This window comes from Molothrus aeneus, unplaced genomic scaffold (genome assembly GCF_037042795.1).
Source record: "Molothrus aeneus isolate 106 unplaced genomic scaffold, BPBGC_Maene_1.0 scaffold_463, whole genome shotgun sequence".
NCBI lineage: Eukaryota > Metazoa > Chordata > Aves > Passeriformes > Icteridae > Molothrus > Molothrus aeneus.
The window spans coordinates 27946-47934 of record NW_027099137.1 but is presented as its reverse complement, the minus strand read 5'-3'; the positions used below and the strand labels follow the sequence as shown (position 1 = coordinate 47934).

Here is a 19989-nt window from a genome sequence, read left to right as displayed (position 1 = left end):
AAATTTCCCCCAATTTTCCCAAAATCCCCCAAATTTCCCCAAATTCCCCTCCCCCCAGGGATGCTGGTGGTGAAGTTGGGGGTCCCGTGTACAGGATCGGCGTGGGGGGAGGGGCCGCCTCCTCCATCCAGGTTTGGGGCAAATTCCGGCGATTTTGGGAAAATCGGGGAAAATTTGGGGGATTTTGGGGTGAAATTTGGGAATTTTTGGAGGAATTTTGGGTGGATTTTGGGGTGGAATTTGAGGGAATTTTGGGGATTTTGGGGTGGGAATTTTGGGGAATTTGGGGGAAAATTTGGGGAAGATTTTTGGGGTGAAATTTGGGAATTTTGGAGGAATTTGGGTGGAAAATTTGGGATTTTTTGGGGGGGATTTTGGGGAAATTTGGGCAAATTTTGGGTGGAAATTTGAGGGAATTTTGGGGATTTTGGGGTGGATTTGAGGGAATTTTGGGGTTTTCGAGGTGGAATTTTGGGGGATTTTGGGTGGATTTTGGGGGATTTTTGGGGTGGATTTTGGGGGATTTTGGGGTGGAAAATTTGGGGATTTCTGGGTGGAATTTGGGGAAATTTGGGATTTTTGGAGGAATTTTGGGTGGATTTTGGGGGATTTTTGGGGTGGATTTTGGGGGATTTTTGGGTGGAAAATTTGGGAATTTTGGGAAAATTTCGGGGGATTTTGGGGAAATTTGGGCAAATTTTGGGTGGAATTTGAGGGAATTTTGGAGATTTTTGGGTGGATTTCATGAAATTTTGGGGGGATTTTTTGGGGTGGATTTTGGGTGGATTTGAGGGAATTTTGGGGATTTGGGGGGAATTTGGGGGATTTTAGGGGGATTTGGGGGAAAAATTGGGGATTTTTGGGTGGAATTTTGAGGAGAATTTGGGGGATTTTGGGTGGAATTTTGGGAAAATTTGGGAAAATTGGGGATTTTGGGGAAAATTGTGGGGAAGATTTTTGGGAATTTTGGGGGGAAATTTGGGGGATTTTGGGGGGGAAAATTTGGGGAATTTGGGGAATTTTTGGGTGGAATTTGGAATTTTTTTGGATTTTGGAAAATTTGGGTGGAATTTTGGTTCGTGAAATTTGGATTTTAGGGGATTTGGAAAATTGGGGATTTTTGGGTGGAATTTTGAGGGGAATTTGGGGGATTTTTGGGTGGAATTTTTGGAAAAATTGGGAATTTTTTTTCTGGGGATTTTGGGAAAATTTCGGGGATTTGGGGGAAATTTGGGCAAATTTTGGGTGGAATTTGGTGTGGATTTAATGAAATTTTGGGGGTTTTTGGGGGATTTTGGGAAAATCTGGGATTTTTTGGAGGAATTTTTGGGTTGATTTGAGGGAATTTTTGGGGGGAATTTTTGGGGCAATTTGGGGGTTTTGGGATTTTTTGGGATTTTGGGATTTTTGAGGTTTCTGGATTGGGGATTTTTGGGATTTTTGGGATTTCTGGTCAGGGTTTATTTGGGATTTTGGGATTTTTGAGGATTTTGATCAGGGATTTTTGGGATTTTTGGGATTTCTGGTCAGGATTTAATTGGGATTTTGGGATTTTTCCTGGACAGGATTTTTGCCGATTTGTGCATTTTTTGTCATTTCTATTTGGGATTTTTTGGGCCTTTTAGGATTTTTCCCTTTTCCAGTCAGGCCATTGTTGGGATTTTTGAGGATTTTGATTGGGATTTTTTGGCATTTTGGGATTTTTGAGGTTTCTGGATTGGGGATTTTTGGGATTTTTGGGATTTCTGGTCAGGGTTTCTTTGGGATTTTGGGATTTTTGAGGATTTTGCATTGGGATTTTTGGGATTTTGGGATTTTTGAGGATTTTGATTGGGATTTTTTGGCATTTTGGGATTTTTGAGGTTTCTGGATTGGGATTTTTTGGCATTTTGGGATTTTTGAGGTTTCTGGATTGGGGATTTTTGGGATTTTTGAGGTTTCTGGTCAGGATTTACTTGGGATTTTGGGATTTTTTCCTGGACAGGATTTTTGCAAATTTGTGCATTTTTTGTCATTTCTATTTGGGATCTTTTGGGCCTTTTAGGATTTTTCCCTTTTCCAGTCAGGCCATTTTTGGGATTTTGGGATTTTGGGGGTTTCTAGTCAGGACTTTTCGCCGATTTGGGGTTTTTTAATGGGATTTTTGCTCTTCCTGGACCGATTTTTTCGGGGTTTTTTCCCCCGTTTTTTTGCCGTTCCCGCGTGGAATTTTTTGGGGGGGATTTTTTTTTGGTGCCACCCCCGCCGTGTCCCCTCCCCAGGTGCAGGGGGACAACGAGGCCGAGCGGGACCTGGGGGCCGTGCAGAGGGGGGACCCCGAGATGGAGCAGAAACTGAACCGGGTCCTGAGGGGCTGCATCGAGAGCGGGGCCGGGAACCCCGTGAGCTCCATCCACGACCAGGGCGCCGGCGGGAACGGTGAGAGAGGGGACATTTGGGGACATCTGGGGACATTTGGGGACATTTGGGACATTGGGGACATTGGGGGACATTGGGGACATTGGGGGGATTGGGGACATTGGGGACATCTGGGGGGATTGGGGACATTGGGGACATTTGGGGCATTTGGGGACATTGGGAACCCCATGAGCTCCATCCACGACCAGGGAGCCGGCGGGAACGGTGAGAGAGGGGACATTTGGGGACATTGGGGACATTTGGGGACATTTGGGGACATTGGGGACATTGGGGGACATTGGGGGGGATTGGGGACATTGGGGACATTGGGGGCACTGGGGACATTGGGGACATTGGGGACACTGGGGACATTTGGGGACATTGGGGGGATTGGGGACATTGGGGACATTGGGGACATTGGGGGACATTTGGGTGGATTGGGGACATTGGGGACATTGGGGACATTTGGGGACATTGGGGACACTGGGGGACATTGGAGACATTGGGGGACATTTGGGGACATTTGGGGACATTGGGGACATTGGGGACATTGGGGCACTGGGGGCAGTGGGGACATTGGGGACATTGGGGACATTGGGGACATTTGGGGACACTGGGGACATTGGGGACATTGGGGACATTTGGGGACATTTGGGGACATTGGGGACATTTGGGGACATTTGGGGACATTGGGGGACATTGGGGACATTGGGGGCATTTGGGGACATTGGGGACATTGGGGGACATTGGGGACATTGGGGGACAGTGGGGACATTGGGGACATTGGGGGACATTGGGGACATTGGGGGACATTGGGGACATTGGGGACATTGGGAACCCCGTGAGCTCCATCCACGACCAGGGAGCAGGGGGGATTGGGGACATTTGGGGACATTAATGGGGACATTAATGGGGACATTAATGGGGACATTGCGGGGCCACCATGGGACACATCCCTGGTGCCAGGCTGATGTCCTCAGTGATGTCCCCAACCCTGTCCCCGCTGATGTCCCCAGTAGTGTCCCATGTCCCCGCTGATGTCCCCAGTGGTGTCCCCCATGATGTCCCCAATGTCCCCTCCGGTGTCCCCTCTGGTGCCCCTGGTGTCCCCAATGTCCCCTCTGGTGTCCCCAATGTCCCCTCTGGTGTCCCCAATGTCCCCTCTGGTGTCCCCAGGCAATGTCCTGAAGGAGATCTCGGAGCCGGCCGGGGCCGTCATCTACGCCAGCCGCTTCCAGGTCAGTGTCACCCGTGTCACCAGTGTCACCCCAGGGTCACCCCAGGGTCCCCAATGTCACCCCAGTGTCCCCCCAGTGTCACCAATGTCACCCCAGGGTCCCCCCAGTGTCCCCAAATCCCCAAACCCTTTAACCCCTTCCATCCCTTGATATCCGCCATTGTTCCAATGGCCTTGGTGACGCTTTGGTGACACCTTGGTGACGCTTTGGTGACACCTTGGTGACACTTTGGTGGCCCTGGTGGCAGCTGGGTGACCCCACCCTGAGCATCCTGGAGCTCTGGGTGTCCCTTGTCCCCCCACGGTGTCCCCAGTGTCCCCAAACCCTTTAACCCCTTCCATCCCGTGATTTCACTGATGACATCGGTGACACCTTGGTGACACCTTGGTGACACTTTGGTGGCCCTGGTGGCAGCTGGGTGACCCCGCTCTGAGCGTCCTGGAGCTCTGGGTGTCCCTTGTCCCCCTCGTCCCCCTGCCACAGTGTCCCCAAACCCTTTAACCCCTTCCATCCCTTGATATCCGCCATTGTTCCAATGGCCTTGGTGACACTTTGGTGACACTTTGGTGACACTTTGGTGGCCCTGGTGGCAGCTGGGTGACCCCACGCTGAGCGTCCTGGAGCTCTGGGTGTCCCTTGTCCCCCTCGTCCCCCTCATTCTGTGTCCCCAAACCCTTTAACCCCTTCCATCCCGTGATGTGCGCCATTGCCGCCAATGGCCTTGGTGACACTTTGGTGACACCTTGGTGACACCTTGGTGACACTTTGGTGGCAGCTGGGTGACCCCACGCTGAGCATCCTGGAGCTCTGGGGGGCCGAGTACCAGGAGTCCAACGCGCTGCTGGTGCGGCCGGAGGCGCTGGGGCTGCTGCGGCGCCTGGCGGAGAGAGAGAGGTGTCCCCTGAGCGTGGTGGGGACAATCACCGGGGACGGACGGGTGAGGGACATTAATGGGGACATTAATGGGGACACTAATGGGGACATTGGGGACATTGGGGACAGTCGGGGTGTCCCCTGAGCGTGGTGGGGACAATCACCGGGGACGGACGGGTGAGGGACATTGGGGACATTAATGGGGACATTGGGGACAGTTGGGGTGTCCCCTGAGCGTGGTGGTGACAATCACCGGGGACGGACGGGTGAGGGACATTGGGGACATTAATGGGGACATTGGGGACACTGGGGACACTGGGAGAGAGAGAGGTGTCCCCTGAGCGTGGTGGGGACAATCACCGGGGACGGACGGGTGAGCGACATTGGGGACATTAATGGGGACACTAATGGGGACATTGGGGACATTGGGGACAGTCAGGGTGTCCCCTGAGCGTGGTGGGGACAATCACCGGGGACGGACGGGTGAGGGACATTGGGGACATTAATGGGGACATTGGGGACAGTTGGGGTGTCCCCTGAGCGTGGTGGGGACAATCACCGGGGACGGCAGGGTAAGGGACAATGGGGACACTGGGGACAATCACCGGGGATGGACGGGTAAGGGACATTTGGGACATTGGGGACACTGGGGGGGTTGGGGACATTAATGGGGACACTGGGGACACAAGAGGTGTCCCGTGAGCGTGGTGGGGACAATCACCAGGGACGGACGGGTGAGGGTCACTAATGGGGACATTAACGGGGACACTAATGGGGACATTGGGGACAGTCGGGGTGTCCCCTGAGCGTGGTGGGGACAATCACCGGGGACGGACGGGTGAGGGTCACTAATGGGGACATTGGGGACATTGGGGACACTGGGGACATTGTGGGGGTTGGGGACATTAATGGGGACACTGGGGACATTAATGGGGACATTGGGGACACAAGGGGTGTCCCCTGAGCGTGGTGGGGACAATCACCGGGGACGGCAGGGTGAGGGACAATAATGGGGACATTAATGGGGACACTAATGGGGACATTGGGGACACTGACGGGGACATTGGGGACACTGGGGGGGTTGGGGACATTGGGGACATTCTGGGGACATTAACGGGGACACTGGGGACAATGGGGGCAGTGGGGACATTGGGGGAGTTGGGGACATTAACGGGGACACTGCGGCTATTGGGGGACGTTGGGGACATTTGATGTTGATTTTTGGGGTGGTTTTGGGTGTTTTTGGGTATTTCTGGGGTGGTTTTGGCGTTGATTTTTGTGTTAATTTTTGTGGCCTTTTTTTGGGATTTTGGGGCGGTTTTGGGGTCATTTTTGGGGTGGTTTTGGGGTTAATTTTTGTGGGTGTTTTTGGGCCGTTTTTGGTGTTTTGGGGCAATTTTTGGGGAAATTTTTGCTGCTGTTTTGGGGGATTTCTGGGGATTTGGGGGATATTTTTGGGGTGGTTTTGGGGTTGATTTTTCAGTTAATTTTTGTGGGTATTTTTGGGTGTTTTTGGGGAGTTTTGGGTTAATTTTTTGTTGCAATTTTTGCGGGTGTTTTTGGGTTGTTTTTGATGTTTTGGGGCAATTTTCAGGGTTGTTTCTTGGGAAATTTCTGCTGCTTTTTTGGGGGATTTCTGGGGATTTTGGGGATATTTTTGGGGTGGTTTTGGGGTTGGTTTTGGGGTTGATTTTTGTGGGTGTTTTTGGGCTGTTTTTGGTGTTTTGGGGCAATTTTTGGGGAAATTTTTGCTGCTGTTTTGGGGGATTTCTGGGGATTTTGGGGGTGTTTTTGGGGTGGTTTTGGGGTTGATTTTTCAGTTAATTTTTGTGGGTATTTTTGGGTGTTTTTGGGGAGTTTTGGGGTCATTTTTGGGGTGTATTTGGGGTTAATTTTTGTGGTAATTTTTTCAGGTGTTTTTGGGTTGTTTTTGATGTTTTGGGGCAATTTTCAGGGTTGTTTCTTGGGAAATTTCTGCTGCTTTTTTGGGGGATTTCTGGGGATTTTGGGGATATTTTTGGGGTGGTTTTGGGGTTGGTTTTGGGGTTGATTTTTGTGGGTGTTTTTGGGCTGTTTTTGGTGTTTTGGGGCAATTTTTGGGGAAATTTTTGCTGCTGTTTTGGGGGATTTCTGGGGATTTTGGGGGTGTTTTTGGGGTGGTTTTGGGGTTGATTTTTCAGTTAATTTTTGTGGGTATTTTTGGGTGTTTTTGGGGAGTTTTGGGGTCATTTTTGGGGTGTATTTGGGGTTAATTTTTGTGGTAATTTTTTCAGGTGTTTTTGGGGTGTTTTTGGTGTTTTGGGGCGATTTTCAGGGTTGTTTCTTGGGAAATTTTTGCTGCTTTTTTGGGGGATTTCTGGGGATTTTGGGGATATTTTTGGGGTGGTTTTGGGGTTGGTTTTGGGGTTGATTTTGCGGGTGTTTTTGGGTTGTTTTTGGTGTTTTGGGGCAATTTTCGGGGAAATTTTTGCTGCTGTTTTGGGGGATTTCTGGGGATTTTGGGGGTATTTTTGGGGTGGTTTTGGGGTTGGTTTTTCAGTTAATTTTTGTGGGCATTTTTAGGATTTTGGGGTGGTTTTGGGGTTAATTTTTGTGGTAATTTTTTCAGGTGTTTTTGGGGTGTTTTTGGTGTTTTGGGGCGATTTTCGGGGTTGTTTCTCGGCGAATTTTTTTCTGCTGTTTTGGGGGATTTCTGGGGGTTTTGGGGTCTATTTTTGGGCTGTTTTTGGGTCGGTTTTGGGGTTGATTTTTGGGGTGTCCATCCCAGATCGTGTTGGTCGATGACCTGGCCTCGCCGGTGCCCGAAATTGGGGGGTCCCACAAGGGGCTCCCCACCCCCGTCAACCTGGAGCTGGAGTGGGTGCTGGGCAAGATGCCCCAAAAGGTGAGGGGGGACCCCAAAAACCGACCCGAAATTGGGGGGGGGAGAGTCCAGAATGGGACCCAAAAACCAACCCGAAATTTGAGAGCAACGCCCCAAAATGGGACCCCAAAACTGGGGGAAAAAGTCCAAAAAAGGGACCCCAAAAACTGACCCAAAATTGGGGGGGAACAGCCCAAAAACTGACCCGAAATTGGGGGGGAAGAGTCCAGAATGGGACCCCAAAAACCGACCCGAAATTTGGGGGCGATGCCCCAAAATGGGACCCCAAAACTGGGGGAACGCCCCAAAAAAAGGACCCCAAAAACTGACCCAAAATTGGGGGGGAACAGCCCAAAAACTGACCCGAAATTTGGGGGGGAAGAGTCCAGAATGGGACCCCAAAAAACTGACCCGAGATTTGGGGGCGATGCCCCAAAATGGGACCCCAAAAATGGCCCCAAAACTGGGGAAAAACTCCAAAAAAAGGGACCCCAAAAGATGATCAGGGACCCCAAAAACTGACCCGAAATTTGGGGGCGATGCCCCAAAATGGGTCCCCAAAACTGGGGGAACGCCCCAAAAATGGGACCCCAAAAACTGACCCGAAATTTGGGGGGGAAGAGTCCAGAATGGGACCCAAAAACCAACCCGAAATTTGGGGGCGACGCCCCAAAATGGGACCCCAAAACTGGGGGAAAAAGTCCAAAAAAGGGACCCCAAAAGATGATCAGGAACCCCAAAAACTGACCCAAAATTTGGGGGGGGAACACCCCAAAAACTGATCCGAAATTTGGGGGGGAAGAGTCCAGAATGGGACCCCAAAAATTTGAACCCCCAAATATTTTACCCCAAATTTTTTACCCCAATTTTTTTTTATTTCCTGTACCCCAAATTTCACCTTTTTCCCCCCAATTTTTGGGGTGTCCCCGATGATTTTTGGGGTCCTCTCCAACCCCCAAAAGCTGCACCAACCAAAAATCTGAATCCGCCAAAAATTTGAACCCCCAAATTTTTTACCCCAAATTTTTTACCCCAATTTTTTTTATTTCCTGTACCCCAAATTTCCCCTTTTTCCCCCAATTTTTGGGGTGCCCCCGGTGATTTTTGGGGTGCCCCCGGTGATTTTTGGGGTCCCCTCCAATCTCCAGCATCTCCAACCCCCAAAAACTGAACCGACCCAAAATTTCAACCCCCAAATTTATGAACCCCCAAATTTTTTACCCCAATTTTTTTTATTTTATGTACCCCAAATTTCCCCTTTTTCCCCCAATTTTTGGGGTGCCCCCGGTGATTTTTGGGGTGCCCCCGGTGATTTTTGGGGTCCCCTCCAATCTCCAGCATCTCCAACCCCCAAAAACTGAACCGACCAAAATTTGAACCCCCAAATTTTTTACCCCAAATTTTTTACCCCAAATTTTTTACCCCAATTTTTTTTATTTCCTGTACCCCAAATTTCCCCTTTTTCCCCCCAATTTTTGGGGTGTCCCTGACGGTTTTCGGGGTCCCCCAGGAGTTCCACCTGTCCCGGGCTCCCCTGCCCCGGCGCCCCCTGAGCCTCCCCCCGGGGCTCTCGGTCAGAGCCGCCCTCGAGAGGGTCCTGAGGCTGCCGGCCGTGGCCAGCAAGAGGTACCTGACCAACAAGGTGAGTGCCACACCTGTGTGTGTCACCTGTGTCACCTCATTGTCACACCTGTGTCACCTGTGTCACCTGTGTCACCTGTCTGTGACACCTGTGTCACCTGTGTCACCTCATTGTCACCTGTGTCACCTGTCTGTGTCACCTGTGTGTGTCACCTGTGTCACCTGTGTCACCTGTGTCACCTCATTGTCACCCCTGTGTCACCTGTCTGTGTCACCTGTGTCACTGCATTGTCACCCCTGTGTCACCCCTGTGTCACCTGTGTTACACCAACCCCACCCCAAACACCGGCCGTGGCCAGCAAGAGGTACCTGACCAACAAGGTGAGTGCCACACCTGTGTGTGTCACCTGTGTCACCTCATTGTCACACCTGTGTCACCTCATTGTCACCTGTGTCACCCCTGTGTCACCTGTGTCACCTGTGTCACCTGTCTGTGTCACCTGTGTGAGTCCAAACCCCGGCCGTGGCCAGCAAGAGGTACCTGACCAACAAGGTGAGTGACACACCTGTGTGTGTCACCTGTGTCACCTCATTGTCACACCTGTGTCACCTCATTGTCACCTGTGTCACCCCTGTGTCACCTGTGTCACCTGTGTCACCTCATTGTCACACCTGTGTCACCTGTGTCATCTTTGTCACCTGTCTGTGTCACCTGTGTCACCTGTGTGTGCCCTGTGTCACCTGTCTGTGTCACCTGTGTCACCTCATTGTCACACCTGTGTCACCCCTGTGTGACCTCTGTGTCACCTCAGCATCGGATCAGTGTCACCTGTGGCACCTGGCACCTGTGCCACCCCCACTGTCCCCAACCCCCCCAATCCCCCCCAATGTCCCCGATGTCCCCAACCCCTGCGCTGTCCCCATTGCTGTCCCCGCGCTGTCCCCAGTGTCCCCATTGCTGTCCCCATTGCTGTCCCCAATGTCCCTGCTGTTGTCCCCGCCGTTGTCCCCATTGCTGTCCCCAGTGTCCCCACACTGTCCCCACTGCTGTCCCCATTGCTGTCCCCACTGCTGTCCCCACTGTCCCCACACTGTCCCCCCACTGTCCCCCCTGATGTCCCCATTGCTGTCCCCACTGTCCCCATTGCTGTCCCCATTGTCCCCATTGCTGTCCCCAGTGCTGTCCCCACTGTCCCCACACTGTCCCCACTGCTGTCCCCAGTGTCCCCACACTGTCCCCACACTGTCCCCCCATTGCTGTCCCCAGTGTCCCCCCTGATGTCCCCATTGCTGTCCCCGCTGTCCCCATTGCTGTCCCCATTGCTGTCCCCAGTGCTGTCCCCAGTGTCCCCACTGTCCCCCCATTGCTGTCCCCAGTGTCCCCACACTGTCCCCAGTGTCCCCACACTGTCCCCACACTGTCCCCATGGCTGTCCCCAGGTGGACCGCTCGGTGACGGGGCTGGTGGCGCAGCAGCAGTGCGTGGGTCCCCTGCACACGCCGCTGGCCGACGTGGCCGTGGTGGCCCTGTCCCCGTTCGGGGACAGCGGCGCCGCCACCGCCATCGGCGAGCAGCCGATCAAGGGGCTCCTGGACCCCGCGGCCGGCGCGCGGCTGGCGCTGACCGAGGCCATCACCAACCTGGTGTTCGCCAGGGTCACACACCTCAAGGTGACACCTGGGGACATTGGGGACATTGGGGACACCTGGGGGGGACATTGGGGTGTTTGGGGTGTTTGGGGTGTTGGGGACATTGGGGACATTGGTGACAATGGGACCGTGGGGCGCTGACCGAGGCCATCACCAACCTGGTGTTCGCCAGGGTCACGCACCTCAAGGTGACACCTGGGGACATCGGGGACACCTGGGGACATCGGGGACATCTGGGGTGTTTGAGGTGTTGGGGACATTGGGGACACTGGGGACACTGGGCACTGACCGAGGCCATCACCAACCTGGTGTTCGCAAGGGTCACGCACCTCAAGGTGACACCTGGGGACATCGGGGACACCTGGGGGGTTTGGGGACACCTGGGGTGTTTGGGGTGTTTGAGGTGTTGGGGACATTGGGGACACTGGGGACATTGGGCGCTGACCGAGGCCATCACCAACCTGGTGTTCGCGCGCGTGACGCACCTCAAGGTGACACCTGGGGACATCGGGGACACCTGGGGGGGACATTGGGGTGTTTGGGGTGTTTGAGGTGTTGGGGACATTGGGGACACTGGGGACATTGGGCGCTGACCGAGGCCGTCACCAACCTGGTGTTCACCAGGGTCACACACCTCAAGGTGACACCTGGGGACATCGGGGGGTTCAGGACATTTGGGGCGTTTTTGGGATGTTGGGGACATGGGGGACGTTGTGGGGCGGGGGTGGCAGCAGGGGGAGGTGGCAGGCGGTGGCACTGACCTGTCCCCTCCCCCATCTCTCCCTGTCTCTGTGTCCCCTTTGGCTGTGACAACTCCGTGTCCCTCTGTGTGTCCCCAATGTCCCCCCAATGTCCCCGCAATGTCCCCAATGTCCCCCATTTCCCCCCAATGTCCCCATTGTCCCTAATGTCCCCAAATGTCCCGCCGTTGTCCCCTCTGTCCCCAAATCCCCCCAATGTCCCCCCAATGTCCCCTCTGTCCCCAATGTCCCCCCCAAATGTCCCCAATGTGCCCTTTGTCCCCACTGTCTCCAATCCCCCCCATGTCCCCCCAATCCCCCCCACTGTCCCCAATGTCCCCCTGGTTCCCAATGCCCCCAACCCCCCCATTGTCCCCAATGTCCCCCCATTGTCCCTGCTGTCCCCCCAATGTCCCCCCAATGTCCCCAACCCCCCAAATCCCCCCAATGTCCCCTCTGTCCCCAAATGTCCCCATTGTCCTCAATGCCCCGCCAATGTCCCCCAATGTCCCCCCAATGTCCCCCCATTGTCCCCAATGTGCCCCATTGTCCCTAAATCCCCCCAATGTCCCCATTGTCCCTGCTGTCCCCCCATTGTCCCCAATCCCTCCAATGACCCCTCTGTCCCCAATGTCCCCATTGTCCCCAATCCCTCCAATGACCCCTCTGTCCCCAATGTCCCCAATGTCCCCAATCCCTCCAATGACCCCTCTGTCCCCAATGTCCCCAATGTCCCCAATCCCTCCAATGACCCCTCTGTCCCCAATGCCCCCAATGTCCCCAACCCCCCCATTGTCCCCCATTGTCCCCGGTGTCCCCCGTGTCCCCGCTGTCCCCAGGACGTGAAGTGCTCGGGCAATTGGATGTGGGGCTCCAAGCTGGGGGCGGAGGGCGGGGCGCTGGTGGCCGCGTGTGACGCGCTGGTGGTGGCCCTGCGCCGCCTGGGCGTGGCCATCGACGGCGGCAAGGACTCGCTCAGCATGGCGGCCAGAGTGGGCACCGACACCGTCATGGCGCCTGGTGACAGCGGGGACACTGGGGGGACACTGGGGACACTGGGGGCACAGTGGGGGATTGGGAACCGGGGGGACACTGCGGACAATGGGGACACATTGGGGGGACTGGGGACACTGGGGACACTGGGGGCACATTGGGGGATTGGGAACTGGGGGGACACTGGGGACACTGGGGACATTGGGGGCACATTGGGGGGACTGGGTACATTGGGGACATTGGGGGCACATTGGGGGATTGGGAACTGGGGGGACACTGGGGACAATGGGGACACTGGGGACACATTGGGGACACATTGGGGGGATTGGGGACATTGAGGGGGATTGGGGACATTGGGAACCAGGGGGACACTGGGGACACTGTGGGGGGCATTGGGAGGACATTGGAGGATTGGGGACAATGGGGGGATTTGGGGGGGACTGGGGACATTGGGGGGACATTGGGGACACTGCGGGGGCATTGGGGACATTGGGAACCCGGGGGACATTGGGGGGCATTGGGGGATTTGGGGACATTGGGGGGACATTGGGGGGACATTGGGGGGACATTGGGGGGACATTGGGGGGACATTGAGGACATTGGGGACAATGGGGACAATGGGGACATTGGGGACATTTGGGGATTGGGGACACTGGGGACATTGGGGACAATGGGGGATTGGGGACATTGGGGACACTGGGGACATTGAGGGGGATTGGGGACAATGGGGACATTGGGGACATTGAGGGGGATTGGGGACATTGGGGACACTGGGGACATTGAGGGGGATTGGGGACAATGGGGACATTGGGGACAATGGGGGATTGGGGACAATGGGGGGATTTGGGGGCATTGGGAACCGGGGGGACATTGGGGGGGACATTGGGGACAATGGGGAGGACTGGGGACATTGGGGACACCCAGTTGACCCTGAGGTGACCCCGAGGTGACCCCCAGGTGACCCCCAGGTGTCCCCGCTGTCCCCCAGGTGCCCTGGTGATCTCGGCCTACGCCGTGTGCCCCGATGTCACCGCCACCGTCACCCCCGACCTCAAGTGTCCCAACGACAGAGGTGAGGGGACACACCTGGGACACACCTGGGACACACCTGGGGACAGCTGGGGACAGCTGGGGACACACCTGGGGACAGCTGGGGACAGCTGGGGACAGCTGGGGACACACCTGGGACACACCTGGGACACACCTGGGACACACCTGGGGACAGCTGGGGACACACCTGGGACACACCTGGGACACACCTGGGACACACCTGGGGACAGCTGGGGACACACCTGGGACACACCTGGGACACACCTGGGGACACCTGGGGACACACCTGGGGACAGCTGGGGACACCTGGGACACACCTGGGACACACCTGGGGACACACCTGGGACACACCTGGGGACAGCTGGGGACATGGGGGACACACCTGGGGACAGCTGGGGACACACCTGGGACACACCTGGGGACACACCTGGGGACACACCTGGGACACACCTGGGGACAGCTGGGGACATGGGGGACACACCTGGGGACACACCTGGGACACACCTGGGGACAGCTGGGGACATTGGGGACACACCTGGGACACACCTGGGGACATGGGGGACACACCTGGGACACACCTGGGGACACACCTGGGACACACCTGGGGACACTTTTGGGGCCATTTGGGGCCATTTTTGTCCCTTTTGGTTCCAGTTTTTCCCAGCTCTATTTGGGCCATTTTTGGGTGGATTTTCCCCATTTTTGGGTCCATTTTGGGGTCATTTTCCTCCATTTTTGGGTCCATTTTTGGGTCCATTTTTAGGTCGAATTTCCCCATTTTTGGGTCCATTTTTGGCTCCATTTATGGGTGGATTTCTCACATTTTTAGGTCAATTTTCCCCATTTTTGCCTCCATTTTTGGCTCAAATTTCCCCCATTTTTGGCTCCATTTTTGGGTGGATTCCCCCAGTTTTGCTTGGATTTTCCCCATTTTTGGCTCTGTTTATGGGTGGATTTCTCACATTTTTAGGTCAATTTTCCCCGTTTTTACCTCCATTTTTGGCTCAAATTGCCCCCATTTTTGGCTCCATTTCTGGGTGGATTCCCCCAGTTTTGCTTGGATTTTCCCCATTTTTGGCTCCATTTATGGGTGGATTTCCCACATTTTTAGGTCAATTTTCCCCATTTTTGGCTCCATTTTTGGCTCAAATTTCCCCCATTTTTGGCTCCATTTTTGGCTCCATTTATGGGTGGATTTCCCACATTTTTAAGTCAATTTTCCCCATTTTTGGGTCAATTTTCCCCATTTTTAGGTCCATTTTTGGCTTCATTTATGGGTGGATTTCCCACATTTTTACGTCAATTTTCCCCATTTTTGGCTCTGTTTATGGGTGGATTTCCCACATTTTTACGTCAATTTTCCCCATTTTTGACTCAATTTTTGGCTCAAATTTCCCCCATTTTTGGCTCCATTTTTGGCTCCATTTATGGGTGGATTTCCCACATTTTTAGGTCAATTTTCCCCATTTTTGGTTGGATTCCTCCATTTTTAGGTCCATTTTTGGCTCCATTTATGGGTGGATTTCCCACATTTTTAGGTCAATTTTCCCCGTTTTTGGCTCCATTTTTGGCTCAAATTGCCCCCATTTTTGGGTGGATTCCCCCAGTTTTGCTTGGATTTTCCCCATTTTTGGCTCCATTTATGGCTGGATTTCCCACATTTTTAGGTCAATTTTCCCCATTTTTGACTCAATTTTTGGCTCAAATTTCCCCCATTTTTGGCTCCATTTTTGGCTCCATTTATGGGTGGATTTCCCACATTTTTAGGTCAATTTTCCCCAATTTTGGCTCCATTTTTGGTTCCATTTTTGGCTCAAATTTCCACCATTTTTGGCTCCATTTTTGGGTCAATTTTCCCCCAATTTCCCCCAGTTTCTGGTGATTCGGGGGCTGATTTTGGGGTGATTTTGGGGTGTTTCAGGGACCCTGCTGTGGGTGCAGCTGAACCCGGGGCGGCACCGCCTGGGAGGCTCCGCCCTTGCCCAGGTGTTTGCCCAGGTGGGCGACGACTGCCCCGACCTGGACGAGCCCCAGAGCCTGGAGAGCGCCTTCAATGTCACCCAGGAGCTGCTCAAAGGTTTGGGGCGAAAAACGGCGATTTTGGGGCTTTTTGGGCGAAAAAATTGCGATTTTTGGTCAAAAAATGGTGATTTTAAGGGGAAAAATGGGGAGTTTGGAGTGGAAAATGGTAATTTTTTTTGTGGGAAAAATGGAGATTGTTTTGGCAAATTCCATGGATTTTGGGGCAAAAAATGGGGATTTTGGGGCTTTTTGGGTGAAAAAATGGCGATTTTTGTTCAAAAAATGGTGATTTTAGCATGAAAAATGGGGATTTTTGGGTGAAAGAACTGAGATTTTTGGGGTGAGAAATTTGAGATTTTGGGGCGGAAAATGGTGATTTTGGGGCTTTTTGGGCGAAAAAATGGTGATTTTAGGGGGAAAAATGGGGAGTTTGGAGTGGAAAATGGTGATTTTTTGGTGGGAAAAAATGGAGATTGTTTTGGCAAAATCCATCGATTTTGGGGTGAAAAATTGGGATTTTGGGGTGAAAAATGCTGATTTTAGCATGAAAAATGAAGATTTTAGGGTGAACGAACTGAGATTTTTGGGTTGAAAAATTGGAGATTTTGGGGCAAAAAATGCCAATTTTGGGGTGAAAAATGGTGAATTTGGGGCAAAAAAATAAGAAAATTTTTGGGAAAAAACCACAGGATTTTGGGACTTTTTGGGTGAAAAAAATGGTGATTTTTGGTCAAAGAATGGTGATTTTAGGGCGAAAATTTGAGATTTTTTTTTTGGCTAAAAACTGAGGTCTTGTGGTGAAAAACGTCAATTTTTGGGCTCGTGGGGTGAAAAAATGGAGATTTTGGGGTGAAAAACAGGGATTTTGGGGCTTGTTGGGAGGAAAAAGTGGCAATTTTGGAGCAAAATCTGGGAATTTGGGGGCAAAAAATGGTGAATATGGGAAAAAATGGCAATTTTGGGGTGCAAATGGCAATTTTGGGGTGGGAAATGGAAATTTTGCAGTGAAAAATGGCAATTTTGGGGTGAAAAACGGGGATTTTAGGGTGAAAGAACTGAGATTTTTGGGGTGAAAAATGGGGAGATTTTGGGGCAAAAAATGCCAATTTTGGGGTGCAAAATGGGGATTTTGGGGTGAAAAATGGCGAATTTGGGGTGGGAAATGGAGATTTTGGGGGTTCTGGGGTGAAAACCTGAGAATTCGGTGACACTGAGGTGGCCCTGGGTGACGTTTGGTGACCTTGGTGACGTTTGGTGACCCCGACGTGACTTTGGAGTGGCTGGGTCACATTTGGTGGCCCTGGGGTGACCCTGGGTGACCTTGGGGTGTCCCCAAAATGACCTCGGGTGACATTGGGTGACCCCAAGGTGACCTATGGTGACCCCAAGGTGACCTATGGTGACCCCGACGTGATGTTTAGTGGCTCTGGGTGACATTTCCTGACCTGAGGTGACATTTGGTGACCCTGGCTGGCCCTGAGGTGACATTTGATGACCCCAGGGTGACTTTGGGTGACCCCAAGGTGACATTCGCTGGCCCCAAGGTGACATTTGGTGACCCTAATGCGACCTATGGAGACCCCGACGTGACATTTGGTGGCCCTGTGTGACATTTCCTTACCTGAGGTGACATTCGATGACCTTGGGGTGACACTTGGTGACCCCAAGGTGACATTTGCTGACCTTGGGTGACCTGAGGCGACATTTGATGACTCTGAGGTGACGTTTGGTGGCCCTAAGGTGACTTTGGGTGACCCCAAGGTGACCTATGGTGACCCCAACGTGATGTTTGGTGACCCTGGGTGACATTCAGTGGCCCTGTGTGACATTTCCTGACCTGAGGTGACACTTGGTGACCCCAAGGTGACTTTGGGTGACCCCGAGGTGACATTTCCTGACCTGAGGTGACACTTGATGACCCCAAGGTGGCATTTGGTGACCCTGGCTGGCCCTGAGGTGGCATTTGGTGACCCCAAGGTGACATTGATGACCCCGACGTGACACTTGGTGACCCTGTGTGACATTTCCTTACCTGAGGTGACATTCGATGACCTTGGGGTGACATTTGGTGGCCCCAAGGTGACACTTGCTGACCTTGGGTGACCTGAGGCGACATTCGATGACTCTGAGGCGACATTCGATGACTCTGAGGTGACATTTGGTGACCCCGACGTGACATTTGGTGACCTTGGGTGACATTTGGTGACCTTGGGTGACGTTTGGTGACCCCGACGTGACGTTTCATGACCTCGGGTGACATTCGGTGGCCCTGAGGTGGCATTTCCTGACCTCGGGTGACATTTCCCGCCCCCTTGGTGACCCATGGTGACATTTCCCGCCCCTGAGGTGACCCTTGGTGGCATTTCCCATCCCCAAGGTGACCCGTGGCGACATTTCCTGACCTCGGGTGACATTTCCCGCCCCCGGGGTGACCCTTGGTGACATTTCCCGCCCCCTTGGTGACCCTTGGTGACATTTCCTGACCTCGGGTGACATTTCCCGCCCCCTTGGTGACCCCTGGTGACATTTCCCGCCCCCGGGGTGACCCCTGGTGGCATTTCCCGCCCCCTCGGTGACCCCTGGTGGCATTTCCCGCCCCCTTGGTGACCCCTGGTGACATTTCCCGCCCCCTCGGTGACCCATGGTGACATTTCCCGCCCCCGGGGTGACCCCTGGTGGCATTTCCCGCCCCCTTGGTGACCCCTGGTGGCATTTCCCGCCCCCTCGGTGACCCGTGGTGACATTTCCCGCCCCCGAGGTGACCCATGGTGACATTTCCCGCCCCCTTGGTGACCCGTGGTGACATTTCCTGACCTCAGGTGGCATTTCCCGCCCCCGGGGTGACCCTGGTGGCCTGTCCGTGTGTGTCCCCAGAGCGCGCGCTGGTGGCCGGCCATGACGTCAGCGACGGGGGCCTGCTGGGCTGCGTGCTGGAGATGGCCTTCGCCGGCAACTGCGGCGTCACCGTCAGCGTCCCCGCGCCGCCGCCCAGCGTCACCCGTCAGTGACAGCAGCCACCCCCGCGTGTCCCCAGTGTGTCCCCGATGTGTCACCAATGTCCCCAATGTGTCCCCAGTGTGTCCCCGATGTGTCACCAATGTGTCCCCAATGTGTCACCAGTGTGTCCCCAGTGTGTCACCGATGTGTCACCAATGTCCCCAATGTGTCCCCAATGTGTCCCCAATGTCCCCAATGTGTCATCAGTGTGTCCCCAGTGTGTCACCGATGTCCCCAATGTGTCACCGATGTGTCCCCAATGTCCCAATGCCCCCTCAATGTCTCCAGTGTCCCCTTAATGTCCCCAATGTCCCCAATGTGTCCCCAATGTGTCCCCAATGTGTCCCCAGTGTCCCCAGTGTGTCCCCAGTGTGTCCCCAATGTCCCCAGTGTGTCCCCAATTCCCCAGTGTCCCCTCAATGTCACCAATGTCCCCAATGTGTCCCCAATGTGTCCCCTTAATGTCCCCAATGTCCCCAATGTGTCCCCAATCCCCCTACTGTCCCCAATGTGTCCCCAATGTCCGCAGTGTGTCACCGATCCCCCAATGCCCCCCAATGTCCTCAATGCCGCCAATTCCCCAGTGTCCCCTCAATGTCACCAATGTCCCCAATGCGTCCCCAATGTGTCACCAATCCCCCAATCCCCTCACTGTCCCCAATGCGTCCCCAGTGTCCCCTATGTGTCCCCTCAATGTCCCCTATGTGTCCCCACTGTCCTCAATGTCCCGTGTCCCCTCAATGTCCCCTCAATGTCCCCAATGTCCCTAATGTGTCCCCAACATCCCCACTATCCCCACTGTCCCCAATCCCCCCACCGTCCCCAATGTGTTGCCAATGTCCCCAATCCCCCAATGTCCCCAGTGTGTCCCCAGTGTGTCCCCAATGTCCCCCAACATCCCCAGTGTCCCCATGTCCCCAGTGTCCCCAACCCCCCCATGTCCCCAACCCCCCCATGTCCCCAACGTCCCCAACCCCCCCGGTGTCCCCTCACTGTCCCCAATGTGTTGCCAATGTCCCCAGTGTGTCCCCAATGTCCCCCAACATCCCCACTGCTCCCAATCCCCGCAGTGTCCCCAGTGTCCCCAACCCCCCCATGTCCCCAATCCCCCCGGTGTCCCCTCACTGTCCCCTCAATGTCCCCAGCGCTGGCGCTGCTCTTTGCCGAGGAGCCGGGGCTGGTGCTCGAGGTGCCGCCGGCGGCCGCTGTCCCCGTGTGCCGCCGCTACCAGGACGCCGGTGTCACCTGTGTCCCCATCGGCCACAGCGGCCCCTACGGACCCCGCGCCATGGTGAGGGGACAGCGGGGACAGCGGGGGAAATTGGGGACACTGGGGGAAATTGGGGACATTGGGGAAAATTGGGGACACTGGGGGCGTTGGGGACAGTGGGGACATTTGGAGGTTGGAGACATCAGGGACTTTGGGGACAGTGGGGACATTGAGGACGGGGGGCATCTGGGGACATCGGGGACAGTGGGAACATTTGGGGACATTGGGGGCATTGGGGACACTGGGGATGGGTGACATTTGGGGTTTGGGGACATCGGGGACAATGGGGACACTGGGGACACCGGGGGAAATTGG

General features: G+C 54.3%; 1 protein-coding gene across 1 annotated transcript in view; it reads left to right on the top strand.

The window, feature by feature from the left end:
• Positions 1–58: 58 nt before the first annotated feature.
• Positions 59–19989, top strand: part of PFAS (phosphoribosylformylglycinamidine synthase) — a gene marked incomplete at its 5' end in the record, with an annotated part of 41436 nt that continues 21505 nt past the window's right edge. Inside the window, 12 exons of the mRNA XM_066571388.1 lie at positions 59–131; positions 2262–2418; positions 3574–3635; positions 4411–4572; positions 7276–7392; positions 8882–9013; positions 10393–10623; positions 12182–12362; positions 13324–13407; positions 15307–15462; positions 18282–18407; positions 19550–19695. Of these exons, the coding sequence (XP_066427485.1) occupies positions 59–131; positions 2262–2418; positions 3574–3635; positions 4411–4572; positions 7276–7392; positions 8882–9013; positions 10393–10623; positions 12182–12362; positions 13324–13407; positions 15307–15462; positions 18282–18407; positions 19550–19695 (1627 nt within the window). The remainder of the gene's footprint in view (positions 132–2261; positions 2419–3573; positions 3636–4410; positions 4573–7275; positions 7393–8881; positions 9014–10392; positions 10624–12181; positions 12363–13323; positions 13408–15306; positions 15463–18281; positions 18408–19549; positions 19696–19989) is intronic.